General features: G+C 30.0%; 1 protein-coding gene across 1 annotated transcript; it reads right to left on the bottom strand.

Moving 5' to 3' along the window:
* Positions 1-2,543: 2,543 nt before the first annotated feature.
* On the bottom strand, positions 2,544-3,523 carry LOC101217680 (glutaredoxin-C1). The gene has a single exon (XM_004147957.3). The coding sequence runs from the start codon at positions 3,424-3,426 to the stop codon at positions 3,043-3,045; it is 384 nt and encodes a 127-aa protein (XP_004148005.1). The 5' UTR covers positions 3,427-3,523; the 3' UTR covers positions 2,544-3,042.
* Positions 3,524-20,086: the final 16,563 nt, after the last annotated feature.

Here is a 20,086-nt window from a genome sequence, read left to right as displayed (position 1 = left end):
ATAAGAGGAAAAATAACTTTCATGGAACATTAACGCTATCTTTCAGATAACCATGTTTGGTATAGAAGTAGACTACATGATGAAAACGTAGAGCATAAGGCACCTCCAATGACCATAAAATCTTGAAACAACTAGATTCATATGAGTTTTCAGTTATGAGTAAGTATCCTTAGTTAAAAGATAAAATTAGAAAGAGAGCTCCTAATTTGATTAAAAAAAGGAGTTTTTTTTTTCGATCTTGCATGTATTATTCTAATTGGATACATATTAGTTTTATCAACCAAGATTAGTGCTAGCCAATCATTAGATTATCACAACATTCATTCCTACCTAAAATCTTAATGCAAATTTGAATGGGCATGGAAACCGCTAACGATAAAAGTGCTTTTGAAGAATTTAGTTTGAACAAAGAGCAGTTCTTATATGTTCAATAAATTAGAGCAATTAGATCTTTTATGACTAATTCGTTGTGGTTTGCATTAATTAACAATTCTACATTTTAATTCCACGAAAAAAGTTCAACCTAATATCCCTATTCCCAATTTTATCAAAACTGAGATTTTTTAAAAATAAATATTGTCTTCCAGCAATAGAAAAAACTAAAACAATTTACTTTTACATTTGCCATTTTACATTTTACATTTTTTTTAGCAACAAACACCTCCCCTCCCTTCATTGAATTATTGAATTTTGATGCAAGAAACTTAAACAAGATTCTCAGCAGATTCATGAACTCAAACTTGCTACTTTTGTTACATCTTTATAGCGATAAGAGTGTAGGTTGGTATTATAAATTTCTTTTATGATAGGAGAATGTAGGCTTAACAATACCTATACTTCATAAGAAAATCATCCTATCATTAACCCAATTCAACAAAACATCACCTACATCTAAGAAGTAAAGGGTTACACTAATATAAATATAAGCAATTATAGCGCGTAGTACTTATGTGTAACTACAACATGATTATAGTGTCCCATGTAAAGCTTAATCACTCAGTCATTAATCCACTTCCCTTAGACGTGACTTAGCATTCTCTTCTTGGTGACCTGAGCTTTTTCTAAGTATTAATATCAGTAAAAAAAAACCTACTTAGGCTCCTTGGAGACTCCATCTTAATACAACTTTAAGCTTTTCCTTTAAGCTGTGAGTCTCGCTACAACTTTATCTTTCCCCTCTCAAGTGTAGACTACTCTACTTAAATATAACTTAAACTCCCCTTAGCTTGAGAAATCGTTCTCAATAAGTTAAGTCATGAAAACAATAGAACATGGAGTGAATCACTACCCTGAAGCAATATATGATCTTCATTTCGTCAAAGATCCACACAACACCTGCGATGAAAAACCTCACATGACAATGACACTCGATATTCATTTTCAAAATGACCAGCCTCCAATGCCAAACAAAACTTCTTTAAATGTGCACAAACAACACAAAAGAGCAACCCCGTTTCCAAAAAGATGGTGCACGAAAAAGACAAGAATTGTACCAAAAAGAAAACCCTTGCAGACAGAATTTTCAACATAAAGAAAATATATATTTTGCAGGATCAACATTTCCAGAAACAAAAACCCTCTGTTTGGTAGACAGAAAGCAGAGACAAACTGAGAGTCAACAACAGGACTTAAACAAATATTGCTAACACACTATAATTTCTAACATCCATGTTTTAGTGGATGAAGACTATAACAATCCTTTATGAAGCCAAGAAAACTACATAGGTGGATGCGATGATGCTAACCAAACACACAAAATACCTTCTAAGTCGCCATACTATGATTTATATAATTAAACATACTTTGCACTTGAAACTTATCCTATTTATAAAGAACTAAATCTAGATCAGTTTGTATATATTTTTCATCAACTTTCTTAAAGTGAAGTGTCATTCTTGCGAGTTTAATTAGCAGAACTCCAATTGAATCTTTGATTTTCCATAGCTCATATGTAGATTAAACTTATTCAATATTTTACCTATCACAATGTCAGAAAGCAAGAGAATAGTTGAATAAATAGGATGCATTTTACCTAGTAAAATGAGAAGGTCATGTGGTGAGGATTCAAGCTTTTAACACACTAATATTGTTTAATATCCGAATCATTAGTGTAGTTAATATATAAAAATCTACCAAATTAAAGTGCGGCTCCAAAAACATATGTAGAATAACAAAAGAAAAAACAATGGTTAAAACAGAAAGAGTAGTGGGTTCCACATTTTGTACGGATGTTTCCCACCGGCCACCACCTTAACCCAAAAAACAAAAAACATAAACTCCCACCAGATTCCGACTATCTCCTACGGTGGCGGTGGCTGAATTTGAGACTCAAATCTGCAGACAAGGAGGACGACAAAGCTCTCTCTCTTCTAGCTTCTTTTAGATTCTGTCTGTTCTATTATTATTATTATTAAATTACCATTACATTAAAGAAAAAAAAAAAGCTTTAAAATACATTTTTTTCCTTTACAATTTAAATGCTTAAATTATTATGGGTTTTCATAAACTAATGTTTTAATTATATTCTTTAACACCTTTTTCCCTTTTTTTTTTTCTTGGTAGTTATCCATTCTCATGGATAAATTCTTACCTTACTAAAAATATGTTCCTTTTTTAAAAAATTATTTTAATAACCTGATTTCCTTTTTTTTTCTTTTGCCATGCAACTATTTTCTCTGTATGCATTTTCGAATCCAAATCATATCCATTTATATCTATGATGCAATGAAGAATAATTTGCTAAATGGGTTATGAAAGAAACCCGTCTCTTGAGATAAAGAAAAGGCAAACAATTTTTCAAACTTTCATAAACAAAAACACATAATAAACAAGAAAGAAAAAAAACTGTTATTCTTTTTTTTTTATTTTTTCAGAGGAGGGAGCTAATTATTACAAGTACCCAACACTCTCCTCTTCCTCTTCTTTTCAACTTTCTTAATTCACATTTTTTTTCTTTTACTGCAAAACACAAACATATCTCAACTGGGTCAAGAAAACAGGCACATTAACGACATATGTCAAGATACATACGCTGAAGACGTTTTAAAGCCAAAGCGCGCCGGCGCTTTTCAGGAGAGGGACGAGGGAGCCATTGATATGAGAGGCCATGACTCTATCCATAGAGCCAATGAGTTTCCCACCGATGAAGACGGCGGGAACAGCTGAGGAGCTTCCCATTAAACGCATCAAAGCCTTCTCTATCTCTTTTCCTCTCGGGTCCTCGTCTAGCTCGTACACTGTAGTCTTAACTCCCATTCCACAAAAGAGGCGTTTGACAGCGTGGCACATGCAACATGAAGTCATGCTGAACATGACCACCGCGTTCTCGGCCGCCATACGCTCTATCCGACGCATCGGATCGTTGGCAGAATAGGAGGAGGAAGAAGAAGCAGAAGCTCCGTATTGTTGTTGTGCTTGGTATTGCATTTTGTGGTTATCAATGGTTTTGGGTGATATGTTTTGAAAGAGAAAAGGAAAGTTGTATTGAAGAAAGACGATGGAATAGAGCAAAAGCTAATGAGAAGAAAAGGGATTCCAAGGAATTGTATTTATAGAGAAGACTTTTTGTAGGCAAAAGTCCAAAGATAGTCATACACACTATTATTTTTATATATTTTAATTCTTTTATCATATAAACCTTTCACAATCTTTTATTTTATTCTCTATATCAACTATCAGATTTTTTCTATTATTTGTCCTTTAAATTTTAAACTCTCTCTATCTTAGAAAAACATCCATTTGATGTCATACTCCCCTCGTTGCGGCGTAACTATTTCAATACTAAATTTAACCATCATTTCAATTTTTAACTATTTCACTTATTAATTTAAAAGAAATGTAAAATTTTTCCTAATCAATAGTTTCAAAAGCAAAATTTCGCACCAATTAACTTCTCAATAGTTTACATGCATAAGAGTTCTTTTTTCTTTTTTAGTAAAAGTTCATTATTTTATAAATTATCGATCTTTTGTTGTACTATTTGAATACAATTTGTGACAGTAGGGATAGGGAACTTACTGGATGATAAAAAGTGTAAGGCTTTTTTTGAAGTTATTTTATTTTAAAATTGTAACATTTGTTTAAGCAGTAGGCTAAATTAATTTATGGAACTGAAAAGTCTTAAAGATTCTATTTAACTTTATAAGAAATATGAGGAAGAAAGGAGATGTAGAGAAAATGACAGTAACATCTCACTAAATCTATTTAACTTTTCTCTCTAAGTTGTCATTTCTTATTTTTCACAAATACAACATTATTAATCGCCTATATAAAATTCAAATTTTAAAATTTGTCATTTTCTTAAAAAAGTTCAGCTTCACCTACAATTTTATTTTTTTAAAAAAAAATAAATGAATAATATAGTTTTGAATATTTGCATTTGATCAGTTTATATGGTTTAATTTTTTTCTATCCCTCATTATATTAAAAACAAACAACGTTATTAAAAATCTCAAAAGTTTGGAAATTGAAAGAATATTTAAAAAGGGTTAATTTACAAATTTGAGTTATTCTAACTTTCATGCTTGCATGTATATATGTACTCAGAGAAAAAAAAAATGTAAAAAGAAACTTCCAATCTCATGTCTATAACTTTCATGCTAACCTTGTCTTCTTTTGATCTTAAATTTTAATTGAACTTCTCCAATATAATTATAATTCTCATTTTCTTCAACTTTACAGAACTTCCACTTTTCCCCCTCTTTTTTCTTCTTCTTTCAAGTCAACCAACTTCTTAATATAAATTTTGCACATACCTTACTGAAAATACACATATGTTTGGTTGGAATAACTTTATTTTATTTATTTATTAATAAATTGTAAAGTTCTTAGTCTAAACGAACTTCTCCAATATTCTTAAATTTTTAATCTTATTTCTAAATACTCAGTTTTGATTATGACTATCCATTTAAGTGTAGTTATGTACATTGTACATATCTATTGAAAACTTTTTTCTTCTCTACTTTTTTTAGTTGAAATATTTTAAAATAAATAATCAAACTTTCAAATCTTTAAAATGATAATTGGTACTGTAAAAATTCTTTTAATAATAGTTAGATATGTAATTTGAAAAAGTGATAACTTGAATACCCAATACCCAATGTACATTTCATGAAATGATGGAAATGACAATTATTGGAGAAGAATTTTTGTAATCAATCATTGATATATATTCTTATGTAATAAAGAAGAAAGGGTTTGATAATCTCATTGATTATGTTTACAATTATAAATCAAGAGAAACTGTGTATTTGGACACTTGTTTTGAATCCTCCTGGTCCCAATTTGACAAGACCACCCCCTTTTCCTTTACCATACATTTGAAAGCTCATGAAATCATCAAAAATATACTAACGAAGAGAATAATGTAGTGGGAAATAAGTCAAATAGGATGTACAATTAATAGAGATTAGAGACGTCGTTCAATTTAATAAAATTAGTGACCAAAAATTCAATCAATCCAACTAAAATATCAATTGAGTTTTGATTGGACTTCATGCACGATCTGAACCGATTCATAGTTCTTCCATCTCTAGTAATTAGAACTAAATCAAAACTTTAGTAACTTTAAAATAAAATATCACTCTAGATTTTGAAAAGACAACACACGTTATACTCCAATCATCAACACAAAATAGGATGAATTAATGGTCAAATGTACGTAGCATCGTATTAATAAAACTTAATAACTTTAAATTTGAAGTTACAAGGGATAAATGTATAACAGTATACACATGACATATTTTACAAACTAACGACAATGTATATAGTAATTAACGCCTAATCCAACTGAAATATTACAGAATTAGAAGTGAGTTTCATGACTCAACTTTAACTATACATATACATACGTATACGTATATATACATAATTTAGTTGATAACATTGTAGGGTATGAAAAAAGATGATAAAAAATACAATAAAAAGATTGAAGGTAATCTAAGTCGGAGGGTGGAGAAAATTGTAATGGGAGATAGAAGTGGAAAAAAGGTGAGGATGATGAAGAATAAAGGAACAATATTACTGTGTGTTTTGTAACCAAGAAATGGAATGAGGTTAGTGAAGCGATTTAGTTGCATGAATATGCACAAGATTTGGTGATTCCATTGATTGAGAGATGCTTATATACTTTGGATTTGGGCGGTTCCTTTTTTTAAATCAACTAACGAAATAAAATTTCCAAGTTCAATAGGAAAGAATATATGTCTAATAAACAAGCATTATCAAATTTTATCTATTATTCATTCATTTTTCTTTATTCTAAAAAAAAGATAGTTACTAAAATATAATGCTAAAACTCTACTGTTTGCATGTTTAACCAAATTTAAATTTAACTTTTCAAATTAATCTATTTATTATAGACTATAGCTATAGCAGTGGTAGAAGTCTATTACTAGCATTACCACGTGTAGTCTATCAACAATCAAATTTGATACCACGATAAATTTTATTATATTTTCATTTTTTTTTTAAATGTTGTACATCTCATTTCACTTCACTTTTAACCCTAAATATTTTACTTATTACAAAATGAAAAATAACACACAAAAATTTTAAAATATTTTTTAAGACGACCATTTTGTGTCTTTGCCATTTAACATGAGTTTAAATACAGTTATTTACAAATTTTAGATGTATTTATTAAGTATTCGAATTTTTAATTTCGTGGATGATGATTTATGAACCTTGAAAGTATTATATAGGTTATGATTTTTGTACGTGCGTTTAATAGAGTTAAGTTAATCTACAACTTTATGTACTGATCAACTGATTATTTTTAATAAATTAAGGATTATTAACCACCAAGTTGAAATTTGAAAAATTTAAAGTTTAGAGACATTTGAAATAGACAATTAAATGTTAAAAAACTTATTTATTCACCCTATTGTTTCTTCTTGAAAATTAAGCATACAAACACTAGTTTTACTTCTAATTTTTTGTATGCGTTATCTTCGTTCCACCAACAATTAAACACTAGATTCATTTCTAACTTCTAACTTAAAAATTGATGGTGTATTCAATACACATTTGAATGTTTATGAACGAAATTTAGGCTTAATCTTCTTATTATTTCACGTATATGCAAATAGTAAAGGGTGGGAGGTATATTTAAACATACTATTTGGCAGAAGTAAATCTAAAAGGCTCTTAAAGTAAAAGCTAGGTAAAGGTACTGTTCTTCAAAAGCATGATCCCATAGGATTGGTACGTGGGGATTGCTGAGTTGGTGTGGGTGTGTCATTTGAGTAAAGGTTGGGGAATTCTAGTGTTTACAAATATTATTCTTTTCAAAAAATATCAATCAAATTGGTCAAATGGTTTTATTTGATTTTTTGATAATTGGTTGAAGTCTCTGTGGGTTTCTTTATTTGTTTGTTTAGTTGGTGTTGGTATTGTTGCAGTTTTGGTTTGGTTTGGTGTGTACGTAGGGCAGACTTAATTGTAATGGTTTAACGTTGTTATGTTTGGTTGTACTGATTTATTGCTTTGACAGTATAGTGAGAGATTTCTTTGGTATTTTGATTTGATAGATTACATTTAGAAAAAGGGAAATAATGACGTAAAATGAGATCAAATTTAAAAGGTTTGATAGATAGAAAATGAAAGTAAGATATGTTAAAATAATAACAATAATAATAATAGAAAAGAGATGCGAGAGAAGGAGTGTGTGTTATGTTATCCATCCATCCAAATTTGTTATATGCTTTCTTCAATTAATTTCCACCAAAGGCTATTCCCATTTGCCACCTCTTTATTTCACACAAAATTCTTTGTTCTTTGGATATGTTATTTTATGCGTTCTTGGGGGTGGTGGGTTGGGGGTTATTTGGGATATTTCCAAATTTTTATTTTAAATTTAACAGCATAAATATATATATATAAAAAAAAACCTATTAAAGAAATTATTCATTGGCATTTAGAAAAGAAAAATATTGAAAAGTTGTTCTTTTAAATGATAGTTTGGATTCTCTATCCTCACTTTATAGCCATTGATTTGATTCCATATCTTTAGATGATTACGATTATTATAATCTTTCATTTATTTATCTTTAATTTCATTATACCACCCTCTTTCTTAAATAACCAACACAAACTACCTACCTTTGCATGTGTTTCCTAAAATTGAAAAGAAAATTTTGAATGTGTTTAAAGTTGAAAATTAATTAACACTTAGTTCAATCTAAATTTCATTTTCAAACTACTAAATCTCAATTTCTTTTCACTTAATTCAGTCTAAATTTCATTTTCAAACTATTGAATCTCAATTTCATACGAAGATTAAGAAAAAATATTTTTTAAAAATAAAAAAAATATACAAACTATTTATACTTCATACAACAAAACTACAATGAGAGACAAAATTCATTACACTTATTTTTTTTTATTGAGGGTAAATATTTTGTCAAATATTCTTTTTAACAATTTCTCTTAAAAAACACTATTTTGAAAATATATATGTAAAAGAGATAACTTACTTAAAAAAAATGAAAAATGAAAATGAGATACGGTTTTTTAATAAAAAATAGAAAAAATGCAAAATATTTATACCCTATAGAACAATTTTGAAAAAGGAATAAAGCCACAACATGAAATAACAAAAATATTCCTTGATTAATCGATCACATATGCGAAAAACAATCTTTGTACCCTGATTAAACGATCTTGCACAAAGTCTAAATTATTTTGTACCGAGTTTAAATGATCTTGTACTATGTTTGATAATGAAAAAAGAATAAGAAGAAAAAAGAGGAAGAAGAAGGACATGATACTTGATAAATGTAAAAAAATAAAGAAAAAAATATTGTCTATGATAAAAATGACCTGGAAGATGAGAAATGATGATGAAGAAATAAATTTTGGAAGAAGAGATGAAGAAATTTGAGAAGGAAAAATTTGAAATTTATGAAAAAAATAACTAAGTTGTACGAGTTTCATGAATTTTATGAATTTTTCTTTTCTTTTGTTATACACATCATCGTGAATATTTTCGATTTTGTTTTAAAATCCTCATTCAATTTTATAAAAAATAATTTTCATACATAATCTTTTTTAAGAAAAACAATCCTTTATTTAAGGCTGAGTAGATATTAGTGAGAAAAAATGCAATTGTTTCAAAAAGAAAATCTTTTTTTAAAGATATTATCAAAAAATAAAAATGTGATCTTTAAAAAAAAAATATTTTCTCATCTATATAACATGATGTATATATCATAGATTTCTTAAAAAAAGAGATATATCATATATATATATATATTATTATTATGAAATAAGAACAAAGAAACGGATAAGATTAATGAAACAACACAAACGAGAAAAGAGAAAGTATAGAAAATAATTGAACTCAATTATGATGTGTCTAACAAAGGCACCACACACCTTTATATATATATATATATCATAATATATGTTACAACATGGAATTCAATAGGACGAATGTTACAATGAATGAGAATTGCTACGACAATTGGTAATCTATGTAGGTTATGGATATTTGCACATTTATAATATATAATTATATTTACAACAATCTCCCTTAGATATTCATATTATATAAAATAAATGTCTCGTTAAAACCTTATTATAAAAAATTTTCGATGGAAAAAATCCGAGTGAAGAAAAAAAAAGTTCTTTATTTTATATACAAATAACTACCTCATTAAAAATCTTGCTAAAAAACCCAAATGGGCAAACAATAATCAAAGAAAAAAAATACAATATTTCTACTCCTCATGAATACATCAGTTAAGTTATCTAAGTCATCGCATCCTAATGAATACATCAGTTGATGTGGGTACTTTACAACTCATTTGACCCATTGTGATTAATTGGATTGATTCAGACAATGATAATCTTAATGAGTTGTGGATTCCAACTTGACTCCGTTGTAGTATAATTGAATCAATAGAAACAATGATAGCCTTGTTGAAATTGATACACTTAGTGCTCGCACTGAAATAGAATTGTTCATCACACAGTAGTAGTAATCTCTCTATGTCATAGTTTGTTCAGTACTTCTGATGACTGCATTGTTATGGAATATACTCGATATTAATAATGGAATAAATCAACGTGCACATAAAAATATGATACTATCTCAAAATACTCAACTCATGTTTGATATAATTATCTTCCCGAAAGGGCTCAAACAAATTTTTGTATGTCTAGGGTTTATGATGATGCATACCATGCTTATAATAAGTTTGTGTAATACTACTTGTAGACACACATTAACTTTAAATAATCATGCTCCCATCTTTACTTGCTCATGCTTTAAGTAATCTCTTATAATGCTTGCCTCATGCTTATTCAATCTTTAGCATAATAAGAGATTACTTAAACTTTGCTGAAGCTTTTATTTAGAAACACTTAAAAATCTATTACTTAAAATACCACGATGTTAATAACATATACTCTGACAAAGTACACATTGCTTAAGCCTTTACTAAATCCTATTCTTTAACTATATATATATATATATTTTTTTTTGTACAAATTCTTAATCTTACTTGGTACAATTTGACTTCTACTCTACACTACAACTATAATAAAATGTATCTATTACGACAGTGATGTATATTCCAAAATTGAAGAGAGGAAAAAAAAACTGTCACAAAAGCTAAAATTGCGTGTTTTATGCGGGAAAAGACGGAATTTTTCGAATTTCACTTTTCGCGACAGTTATTTGGTGTCAGGAAAGATACAAAATATAATTCATTTAATTTATTAAAATAAAATTCATTTTAAATCAAAAGTGTATTAAAATCAGATTTTTCACTAATTCTAAAAACATTAAATAATTTATTTATTAAAATAAAACTTATAAAATATCTCCAAACCCTTTCTCTACCTCCTCCTCCTCCTCTTCTTCTTCTTCGTGGAAGATCCACACCTCATTCTCGATTTTTCCTCCCGTCCACTAACCCTCTCTCTCCCTCTCTCACGCACGCAGAAAACAACACGACTTTTCGTCGACGACACACCCAAAATTCTCATATTTCTCTTCTTCAGTCGACGCCACCACCCAATACCCCTTGCACCGCTGAACTCGTCGGTGAATCCCAGCCGCCGCACGCAGTAGCTCGCTGGAGATCAAGCCCATCATGGTCTGTCTCCATTCTTCGTACAAATTCAACTTCTAGAGTAAGATTTTTGTGTTTTGGGATTAGTTTGTTAGGTGATTTTGAATACCCATTACTTTACTTGAGTTTAACATTACCCATTACTTTTCGACGCTAGATTCGAGTTTTAGAAGTGTTTGAGCCACTGTCCAGCCCTTTGAAAAGTCGTATTTGGACATTTTGGCACAACTTGGGTGAGATTTTAAACTTTATTGAGTGGGTCTTAGTACCCATTGAGTTTCGACTTGAATTAATCAGTACCCATAAAATTTGGATGCTAAATTAGTGTTCTTGGAAAGACTTAGCTACTATTTAGCTGAGAAGGAGTAAAACTTTGGCGTTCGACACAAATTTGGATAAGGTTTCAAGCCTTGTGGTTTGGGTATTGAGTATCTATTTAATCCCAGTGCTATTTTCGAATGAACCATGTTGGTGGATGCTTGTTTTCGAAGTTGAAAATCGTTAAGGTGTTTTCCGTTAAGATTAAGGCTACCTTTATAAGTGTTAGTAAGAAATTGGGTCATTTTAGTAAATTTTGTGATTACCCAATTAGTTTTGATATGGAATTTTCATTACCATGTTGTTGATTGGAAGAATTTAGACTCTAAAGGACTATGGAGTATTGTTCACCGCACTTAAGATCGTTAGTACAAGTGTGGGTAGGTTCTTAAGTGTTAACTCATTAGTTGTTGATGGGTTTGTTAAATGATCTAAATCTCATAAGTTTTGGGGTTTCTAGGAAGATTAACTAATGTTTCTTTGTTTGACAGACATCCTATTCAAACTTGCTGATTTTGTTATTTGGTATTTGAATTTTTCAGTTTTTTTTTTTTTTTTTTGCCTAAATTTAACTAGGTGATTGAGTATTGTGTCTCCTAGAGTGAATTATTGTGTCAATGCTCATTTTTGTTTAAATGTTTATAGACATTAAAGCTGAAATTTAGTTGTTGACATGCTTTTGATAAAGTGAATGGTTTCTTCATTTTTCTGTTCTATGTGAAGGATATATGAGAAAAGATGGGGAGAGTTAGATATATTATATTCGAGTTTTTCTAGAGAAGTATTATAACCTCTTTTCGAGCTTTTATGAAAATATGCAACATTGAAAAGATATCTCTTGGGTATTTGTTCAATCTTATTTTGTTTGTGATCAATTGAGATACATAATATGAACTATAAATTTGTTAAAGTTTTGGACTTATATGTTTTTTTAATAGGGTTGAAAGAATTTCAAGGTACGTTTTGTTAAAACATATTTTTATTTTGATAAATTTGAAGTTTTCAAGTTTATAATAATGATAATGTTAATATGAGTAAATTTATAATTATGTATGATTGTGTGCATATTTAGGCTAATGATATTATATATGGAAGACAACTTGAACTAAAAAGCTTAGTAAATAGTCACACAATTCAGTAGATAGAAGAAACTATTGTTGAGATAAAGGACAAGGAATAAAGAAAAGTTGTATGTATTCGGCATGTGCCCTAGTTTCTCTCATACCACTAGGAGGTTTAGTCCAAGTGGGAGTTTGTTGGAATTTTTTGTCCTAAAACTCATAGTTTGTAATCATATTCTGTTTCAATAAAGTTGTTATTGAGAAATTAAATATTATAATCCTAAATCCAATAAATCAAGTTCCAAGGCTATTTTTTGAATAAACTTGAACTTTATGTGTAAACATAAACGTGGATCAAGTTCGAGTATATATAGCCTAAATAGTCTATAGTATATGAATAAAGGTTAGGCGCCTTATTTAGAGAAACTATGGATGCGGCCCACTTTGTAATACAAACAAGGTGATCCTGAATCGTTCATGTAGAGACATGAAAGTGGGGGCATCCTATGTAAAGTGTTTACATAAGACTGAACCATGAATTAGTCTTTTTTACGTTATGACACCATTTACTGTTTAAAACTGACTATCTCGATTATTGATGACATAGGTAACTTAATCTTAATCCTGAGTTAACTATGAACTCCTGTTCACACGAGATTATCCTTAGATATGCATACGTGAGGGCAGCTCATCAGCGTTGGCCCAATAAGCCTCCCATTTCAGAGGTAAGATCGGGTGGATAGCTGGGAACATAGGGTACAAGATGCAATTCACTCCTACCCGCTTTAGGGTTAGTAGATAGGTTGTTCTCTTAAACACTGAATCCAAGTCTTGAACAAGGGGCCCCACCCTCTTATTGGCCCGAGAGGGATTAAGTTTATAGGTTGAACCTTAAACCAATTGTTCAATAGTGGATTAGTGGGACTTAAGGAGCAAGATGTAATCTTGGGGGTAAAACGGTATTTTGACCCAGCTAAGGTTACGAGCAACCTGTGAAGGATTAACTTAATGATTATGGTTTTATCAAATGGACACAAATATATCTATAGTGAAGGGAGTGCAACTACGGGACTTTAGTGGAATGACCCGTTAGTTAACGAATGTTGATTAACTCGGTCTAAAAGAGTTTAGCTAGTTAATCTTGAATCGTTGGAGCCCATGATCTATAGGTCCATTAGGTTCCTCCTGCTAGCTCATATGGATTAAACTTAGAACAGTTGTGATGAAATAAGTCGAATTGTTTCGAATTGGGAGAAGAAAGAGAAATCGACAAATATAGTGATATATAGTCGTCGGTCTCTTCTAATTAGAAATAGAGCTTTATGTTTTACATACTATAAGTATGAATGCGAATTCATACTAAGAAGCTCGGAATTGACGAATGTGATTCGAATGTCTAAATCGCACAACGCAACCTAATGATCTTTTAATTTGAACTCATGTCTATATTTAAACACATACTTATTTATATCACGTGGTATTGCCAAAAGAACTTTGCAACACGTTATGGTGAGAATTTATTTATTAAATATATTGGTGAAAAACCCCAATCACTGGAATTTTTTGTCTAATTTTCAAATTTTTTGTTTTATTCCCCCTCCCCAAGTTGCAAAAAACATCCAGCATTTGACTTGTCGTCTTAATTGTCTGTTGTGCTATAATCGTGTCGTGTCATCTTGTTAGTCATCACAGTTAGCCTTGTATAGCGTATAGAGTTAGGCGATAAGAGGAAATGTTTGTTTTTGAGAACAACTTGTATATTTTTATTTCGTGAAGTGTTTGTTACTCCAATATTTTCAAATCAAAGTTCTAGCAGTGTCAAATAAGTCCTTATTACGCGTTTAGAATGATTTTGGTTGTGCCACTCAACTTATTAAGCATCCAACGTATTATCTCGCAGAGAGATGTGCATTGAGTATCTATGCGATCACGCCTCCACATGGATGCATGAAGTTATTGTGGGGGAGGTATGACACCCTAAATATTCAGTTAGAGTAAAATAATATTTAAAAAACCTAAAACATGATTTAAAAGTCTTATCATTATTTTTCAAGTTGTCTTTCCTTTTCCATTCCATCTTCTCTTTCTACAAGGTTGGAACAACATACAATAGCTTATATTATTTACACCAAAATCCATTTTCTTGGAATTTTCACCATATAGTTGTGTTAAAGAACAATATTTCTTAGTTTTGTAGAGAAACAAAGAGGAAGCAAGTTCTAAACAAAACATGTGTTTCACTAATTTTGATCATGAATGATCGAAAACATTTTTGTTGAAATGATCAACTTCTAAAGAAACTCGTTGATATATATACATACATGAGTGAGTATATCTAGGTTAGAACAACTATAATGTTGTTCGAGACAAGGGAAATCATAAAACTTGATACGATAATAAAAATTGTTAATGAAAAATTGTTTTAAATAAAAAGTAGAAATTTTTTCAAAAATAGCAAATTTTACGACCTACCGCAAATTCTATCACTGATAGTTATTGATACATTATAGTGATGAAGACTATCATTGATAGAATCCAAATTTTGCTATAACTTATAAATATATTTTAATTTATTTCGCTATTTTTAAAAATGTCCAAAAAAATATCGTTATTTTATTCAAAGTTGGATTCCCACATTGCTTAGAAAACAAAGTGGAAGCTCCTTTAAATTCATGTACTTTGAGTTATTGTAACAATCTACCTCTTTATTTTAAGCTGAGGTCATTACCAGAAAAATATTTCTAATAAATAATAATTTTGACAACTCCTTCAAAAGAGAAAAACTAATTTTCATTAAAAATGCCATAAAAATATGTTGCATTGATTTTACAAATTTTAAAGATAATAAAAATAAATAAATAAAAATGTTTAAGATCAAAACAATGAAAATGAAGAATGAAAATGAAAAGTAGTGGCTTTCCTTTACCTCTACTTTTTCCTGAAAAATTAAACATAGAAAATGTTGAGTATAAACATACAGTCAGTAAGGAACCCACTACTAGTCCAGTTAGGTGTTGTTAACTTTTCATTATGGTTTCGTAAGGAAGTACCCCAAACTATCGTGCTTCGAAACACATGTTATCCAGTGATTCCATTGGAACACATCTGGGCTCTCTGTGAACCCGAAAGGAACACCTAAGAGAGTCGAACTGTAAGTGACCCAATCAAATCACTCATAAAAGTTAACCACACAAGCTTAACCACAGACACATAAATTAAATAGGTGGTGATCCCAAGGGACACCCATATGAATAGAATACACAAAGTTAATAGAACACCACAGTCTATAGCATGTAATATATCATTAACATCCTAACATGACATGAATAATAATCATAACGTCCTTATAATGTTATTAGCATATCATGCATCATAACATATTAGTCATCTTAATCATAACATATCTCAATCATAACACCCCAGTTATAATACAACACATTAGTCATAACACTTCAGTCATAACACATTAGGTTATAGTCATAACCTATCATCCCTATCAGTCGTATTATGCATTTTAAGCTTCATCAACGCATAATAGAAAATACATGCGAGCTTTTTAAGCTATTTTTGAATGTCTAGTAGTAAAATCTCTTACTTGATAGATTAGCCAAACAAAATACTCCTTAGCTAACACGAAAAATTCTTCAATTAATTCAATCATAATCATAAAAAGAAATTTCAGGATCTGAATTAATAAAATTATCAATTGGCTATCACAAAAAAAATCTTCCAAATTAATTTACCCAAAATTGAGGTTGAAAACCAACTCAACCTTGGTGGGAAAAATTTGTCACTTAAATATTTAAGATTTGTTAAAGAGATTTTCTAAATGTATGCATGAGAGAGTTATCTTAGATGCGAAGAAGTTTTCTTTTTTCATTGCTTTTCAGTTTAAGCATTCGAGTGCAATTTATAAACCCAAATATTAATAATATTTTTTATTATTCTTTCATTTTCGTTTTAGGATATATACATAATGCCATTATGCATATATTTTTATTCTCGTTATCTTTTATCAATAAATTCCTAAAATCCACGAAATCTTAGACATTCATAACTATTAATAACAATAATAATACTTCTTTATCATTATTATTATTCTCTTACCAAAATATATAATAAATATATATATTTATTTAAACAATTATTCTCTCTCTCGATTAAATTCATATCTTTTCTCGTCCAATTAAACCAATCATCTCTTTTCTCGTTAATTATCTTATTTTCCAATAATTATATTTCATCATATAATGAATTTTTACTTTTTAAACTAAATAAAATTCATCTTCTCTTTCATCAATTAAATCTTTCAAAAAATCAACGTTTATCTTTCCAAAATAATTATCTTTTCTCGTCCAATCAAATCTTCTTTTTCTTCATTAAACCTCATAAAATCCAATCAACTTTATTATTTTACCAAAATAATTATATTTTTCAAAATATAATTATTTTCTTATTATTTTTCTTTCTAAACAAATATCCTCTCTCCAAAAAATTATCTTATCTTTGTCTTATCTACAAAATACAATATTTTTCTCTTAAATAATTATATTTTAACAAATATAATTATCTTTTCATTTTCCCCACTCTTCAATTTAATTAAATAACATCCAAATTATTTAATAAATTTCAATTTTCATAAAACCAAATAATTTTCACAACTTTACTTAAACCTCGTTACATACAATTAAATCAAAATTCTCAACAAACACCGCAAATTCAAATCCTATAATTAATTAAATATTCATTCAACAATTATCTAATTAATTTCAATGTACACAAAAACCTATTATTCTCATTATGTGAAATCAAAATAATGTCCAATAAGTTAATTCTAATTAAAGAAAACTAAGATAATTATGTCAAAAAATAATCTTAATTTTTGGAGTGTTACAGTTATGGGTTTAAGCTCCAAAGGGATACCTAAGTTTTGGAGAAGGTGAAGAGATAGGCAGATGTAGATTTGTCAATATCTCCACACGTGCCACTATTGTCCGGACATACGAGGCATGGTGTAGTGTGGAATAAAAGTAATGATAGATTTATATTTTTGCTAAAATTATCTTTGAAGTGTTTTTCTTATTTAATTTTTTTAACATTGAACCCTTCTGATCGTTACACCGTTATCACGTTGAATCAAAGCATTCTCTCCCTACTTAAATTTTTTCCTTTTCTACGTTTTGTTTCTTTTGACTTTCGAGTAACTATCATTAGAGTGTTGGTTTTTCATTCGATTTCGGTGTAGTTTCGAATGACAAATAGAGGTTGTTTTATCTTGGGAGGATAGGAAAATTTTAGGACTATTTGAATACTGAGTAAGCCACAACATCTTAAACAATGCGAGATCCATACTCAACCATACTACTAAAGAGTTTTTATTTTGCATATTTATTTTTCGTATGTACAGCTCCATCGATGATCGCCAACAATTTTAAAACATTCTGATTCTAATGCAATGTACTACTAGTATGTTTAAAGTCCTATCGATGGGTTTGCGTGATCAAGATATGTAAGTTAAATTTATATCGCAAACCTTTCTACATGGTGAGTCATGGTCATTGCATGCGAGATGCTTACTATGTATTTATCCTCGCGTAGTACAAGTTTTTCTATTGCTTGCCCAAGCGTAAGCGAAATAATAGGTTTCCTGCATAAGCCAAAGTCGAACACAGGGAATTGATATCAAATCTTAGCTATAAAGCTTACTTCTTCATTTAGGCGGTATAAATTATCTATACAATATAAAGTAAATGTGTGTCTACGATAAATCTATTATCTACACTAGACATTCTATAAAAGGTCGTAAGCATGGCGAGAAGATGAGGGAATGAACTAACTTTTGTTGAGAAATTATAAAGGATGGTATCCACATTGTAAGTGATTAAATTACACGGTAAGCCATGATGCGATAAACATCAATTAATTAGCTTTTGATTAAGTCGGGCACCTCTTAGTTCCTTAAACGCTACAATTGCTCGTCTCTTGAGATGCAAACGACAAACTTCATTAAGCGATATCTACCTAGAAGTTGTTGCTTATAAGATTTATAGGACTTCTCTTTTAAGGGTGGCAACCTCTCAATGCCAACCCATACTTGTTCTCCTTTCGGAACACAAGTGGTGAAAGTTTAACCGTCAAGGTAGAGTTTGTCTCTAAACATCTCTTTGTGTGTGTTAGCTATGTCCTTGCTACTTACTCTCTCGAGTGGTTGACGACAAGTACTAGCCAAGCAATAAGTGAATTTCATCTAACATAATAGACCTTATAAGTTAGACTACTTATTAAGAACGTATCACAACTTAAACGACCTATAATACCTTGATAGATGAATAATAAAGAAATGATGGATTGAAAGTCGGTAAATATGCAATGTATAAAGAATATAGGTCTTAGGCCACTGTACGTTATGAACACTATACATTACAATGAAATACAAAAGTGGAAAGTAAAGAGGATGGGGAATATTACAAGTTAGGGGGGAGAGTTGGTGGAATTTTTCTCCAACCTTTCTCTAAGCTCTCACTTACGACTAACCGAAGAATTAGAAGAAGATAACTTTTACAGATGGCAGAAAGTCTAGTTCTTCCTACCACCTCTCTAAGTTTTGACTCATTTAGACTAAACAATTCACTTAGTGTGGAAGGAGGCTTTATATAGGCAACTTTCAGCATGAAACTTCTATTCTTCTGATCATGTTAGCGTCGATTGCAGCCTTTGTCAAGTTACATCAACTCTAACTATCATTCTTGTATGCTAGTGAATCTTTCTCACGTGTTGATGTGGTTCCTCGCATAGGGATATTATATGCCAGACACGGTTCCTATCGCATAGCCTTTACATGCACTCCTTTGCAATTCACTATGTCTTCTTTTCTCTATAATCCTACGATAAAACACCGAAAACCAGGGTAAAGCAGGTGTGGAGACTTATGCAAGTTGTATTCTCTAATATTTATGAATTTGCAATAAAAGCTACACATTTTGACATATTATCATGTGTTTTGGTTCCATTGGTCTACCTAAAATGTCATAATAACTTGTATTTCTACAAGTTATGAACTACTAAAAAACTAATAATTTTGAAAGACAACCGAACTGAGGAAGAGATTCAGAGCCCCAACACATGGACATAATCAAATTTCATATGTAAGAATTTAATTTTGAATGGATTTAATGATAAATTATATGACTGTTACAATACTATGTCCACCACAAAAAGGATTTGGGATGCGTTATAGAAGAAGTATGATACCGAAGAGGTCGAATCCAAGAAGTATGTTGTAAGTCAGTATTTACAGTACTAGATGACTGACAACATATCAATAGAGGCACAATTGCACAAATTGCAGAAGATCGCTCGTGAAATAATCAGTAAAGGTAGGCCATTAAAAGATAAGTTTCAAAAGTTATTATTGACAAGTTAGCTTAACTGTGGAGAGATTTTAAGAATACCCTAAGACATAAATCGAAGGATTTCTCACTAGAGAGTCTGATCGCTTGGAGATGTAGGATGTTCTCGACACTTCTAAAAGTTCAATGATATTTTCTACCTAAATTACAAAGTCACTGTTTTGTTTTCTAATAATACTCCTAGATTTTGTAAAGGCTTATAAAGAAATATTTTAATTAA

Source organism: Cucumis sativus, chromosome 3 (genome assembly GCF_000004075.3).
Source record: "Cucumis sativus cultivar 9930 chromosome 3, Cucumber_9930_V3, whole genome shotgun sequence".
Taxonomy (NCBI): domain Eukaryota; kingdom Viridiplantae; phylum Streptophyta; class Magnoliopsida; order Cucurbitales; family Cucurbitaceae; genus Cucumis; species Cucumis sativus.
Note: the sequence above shows the minus strand (reverse complement) of the source record. Positions and strands in the feature narration are given on the sequence as shown.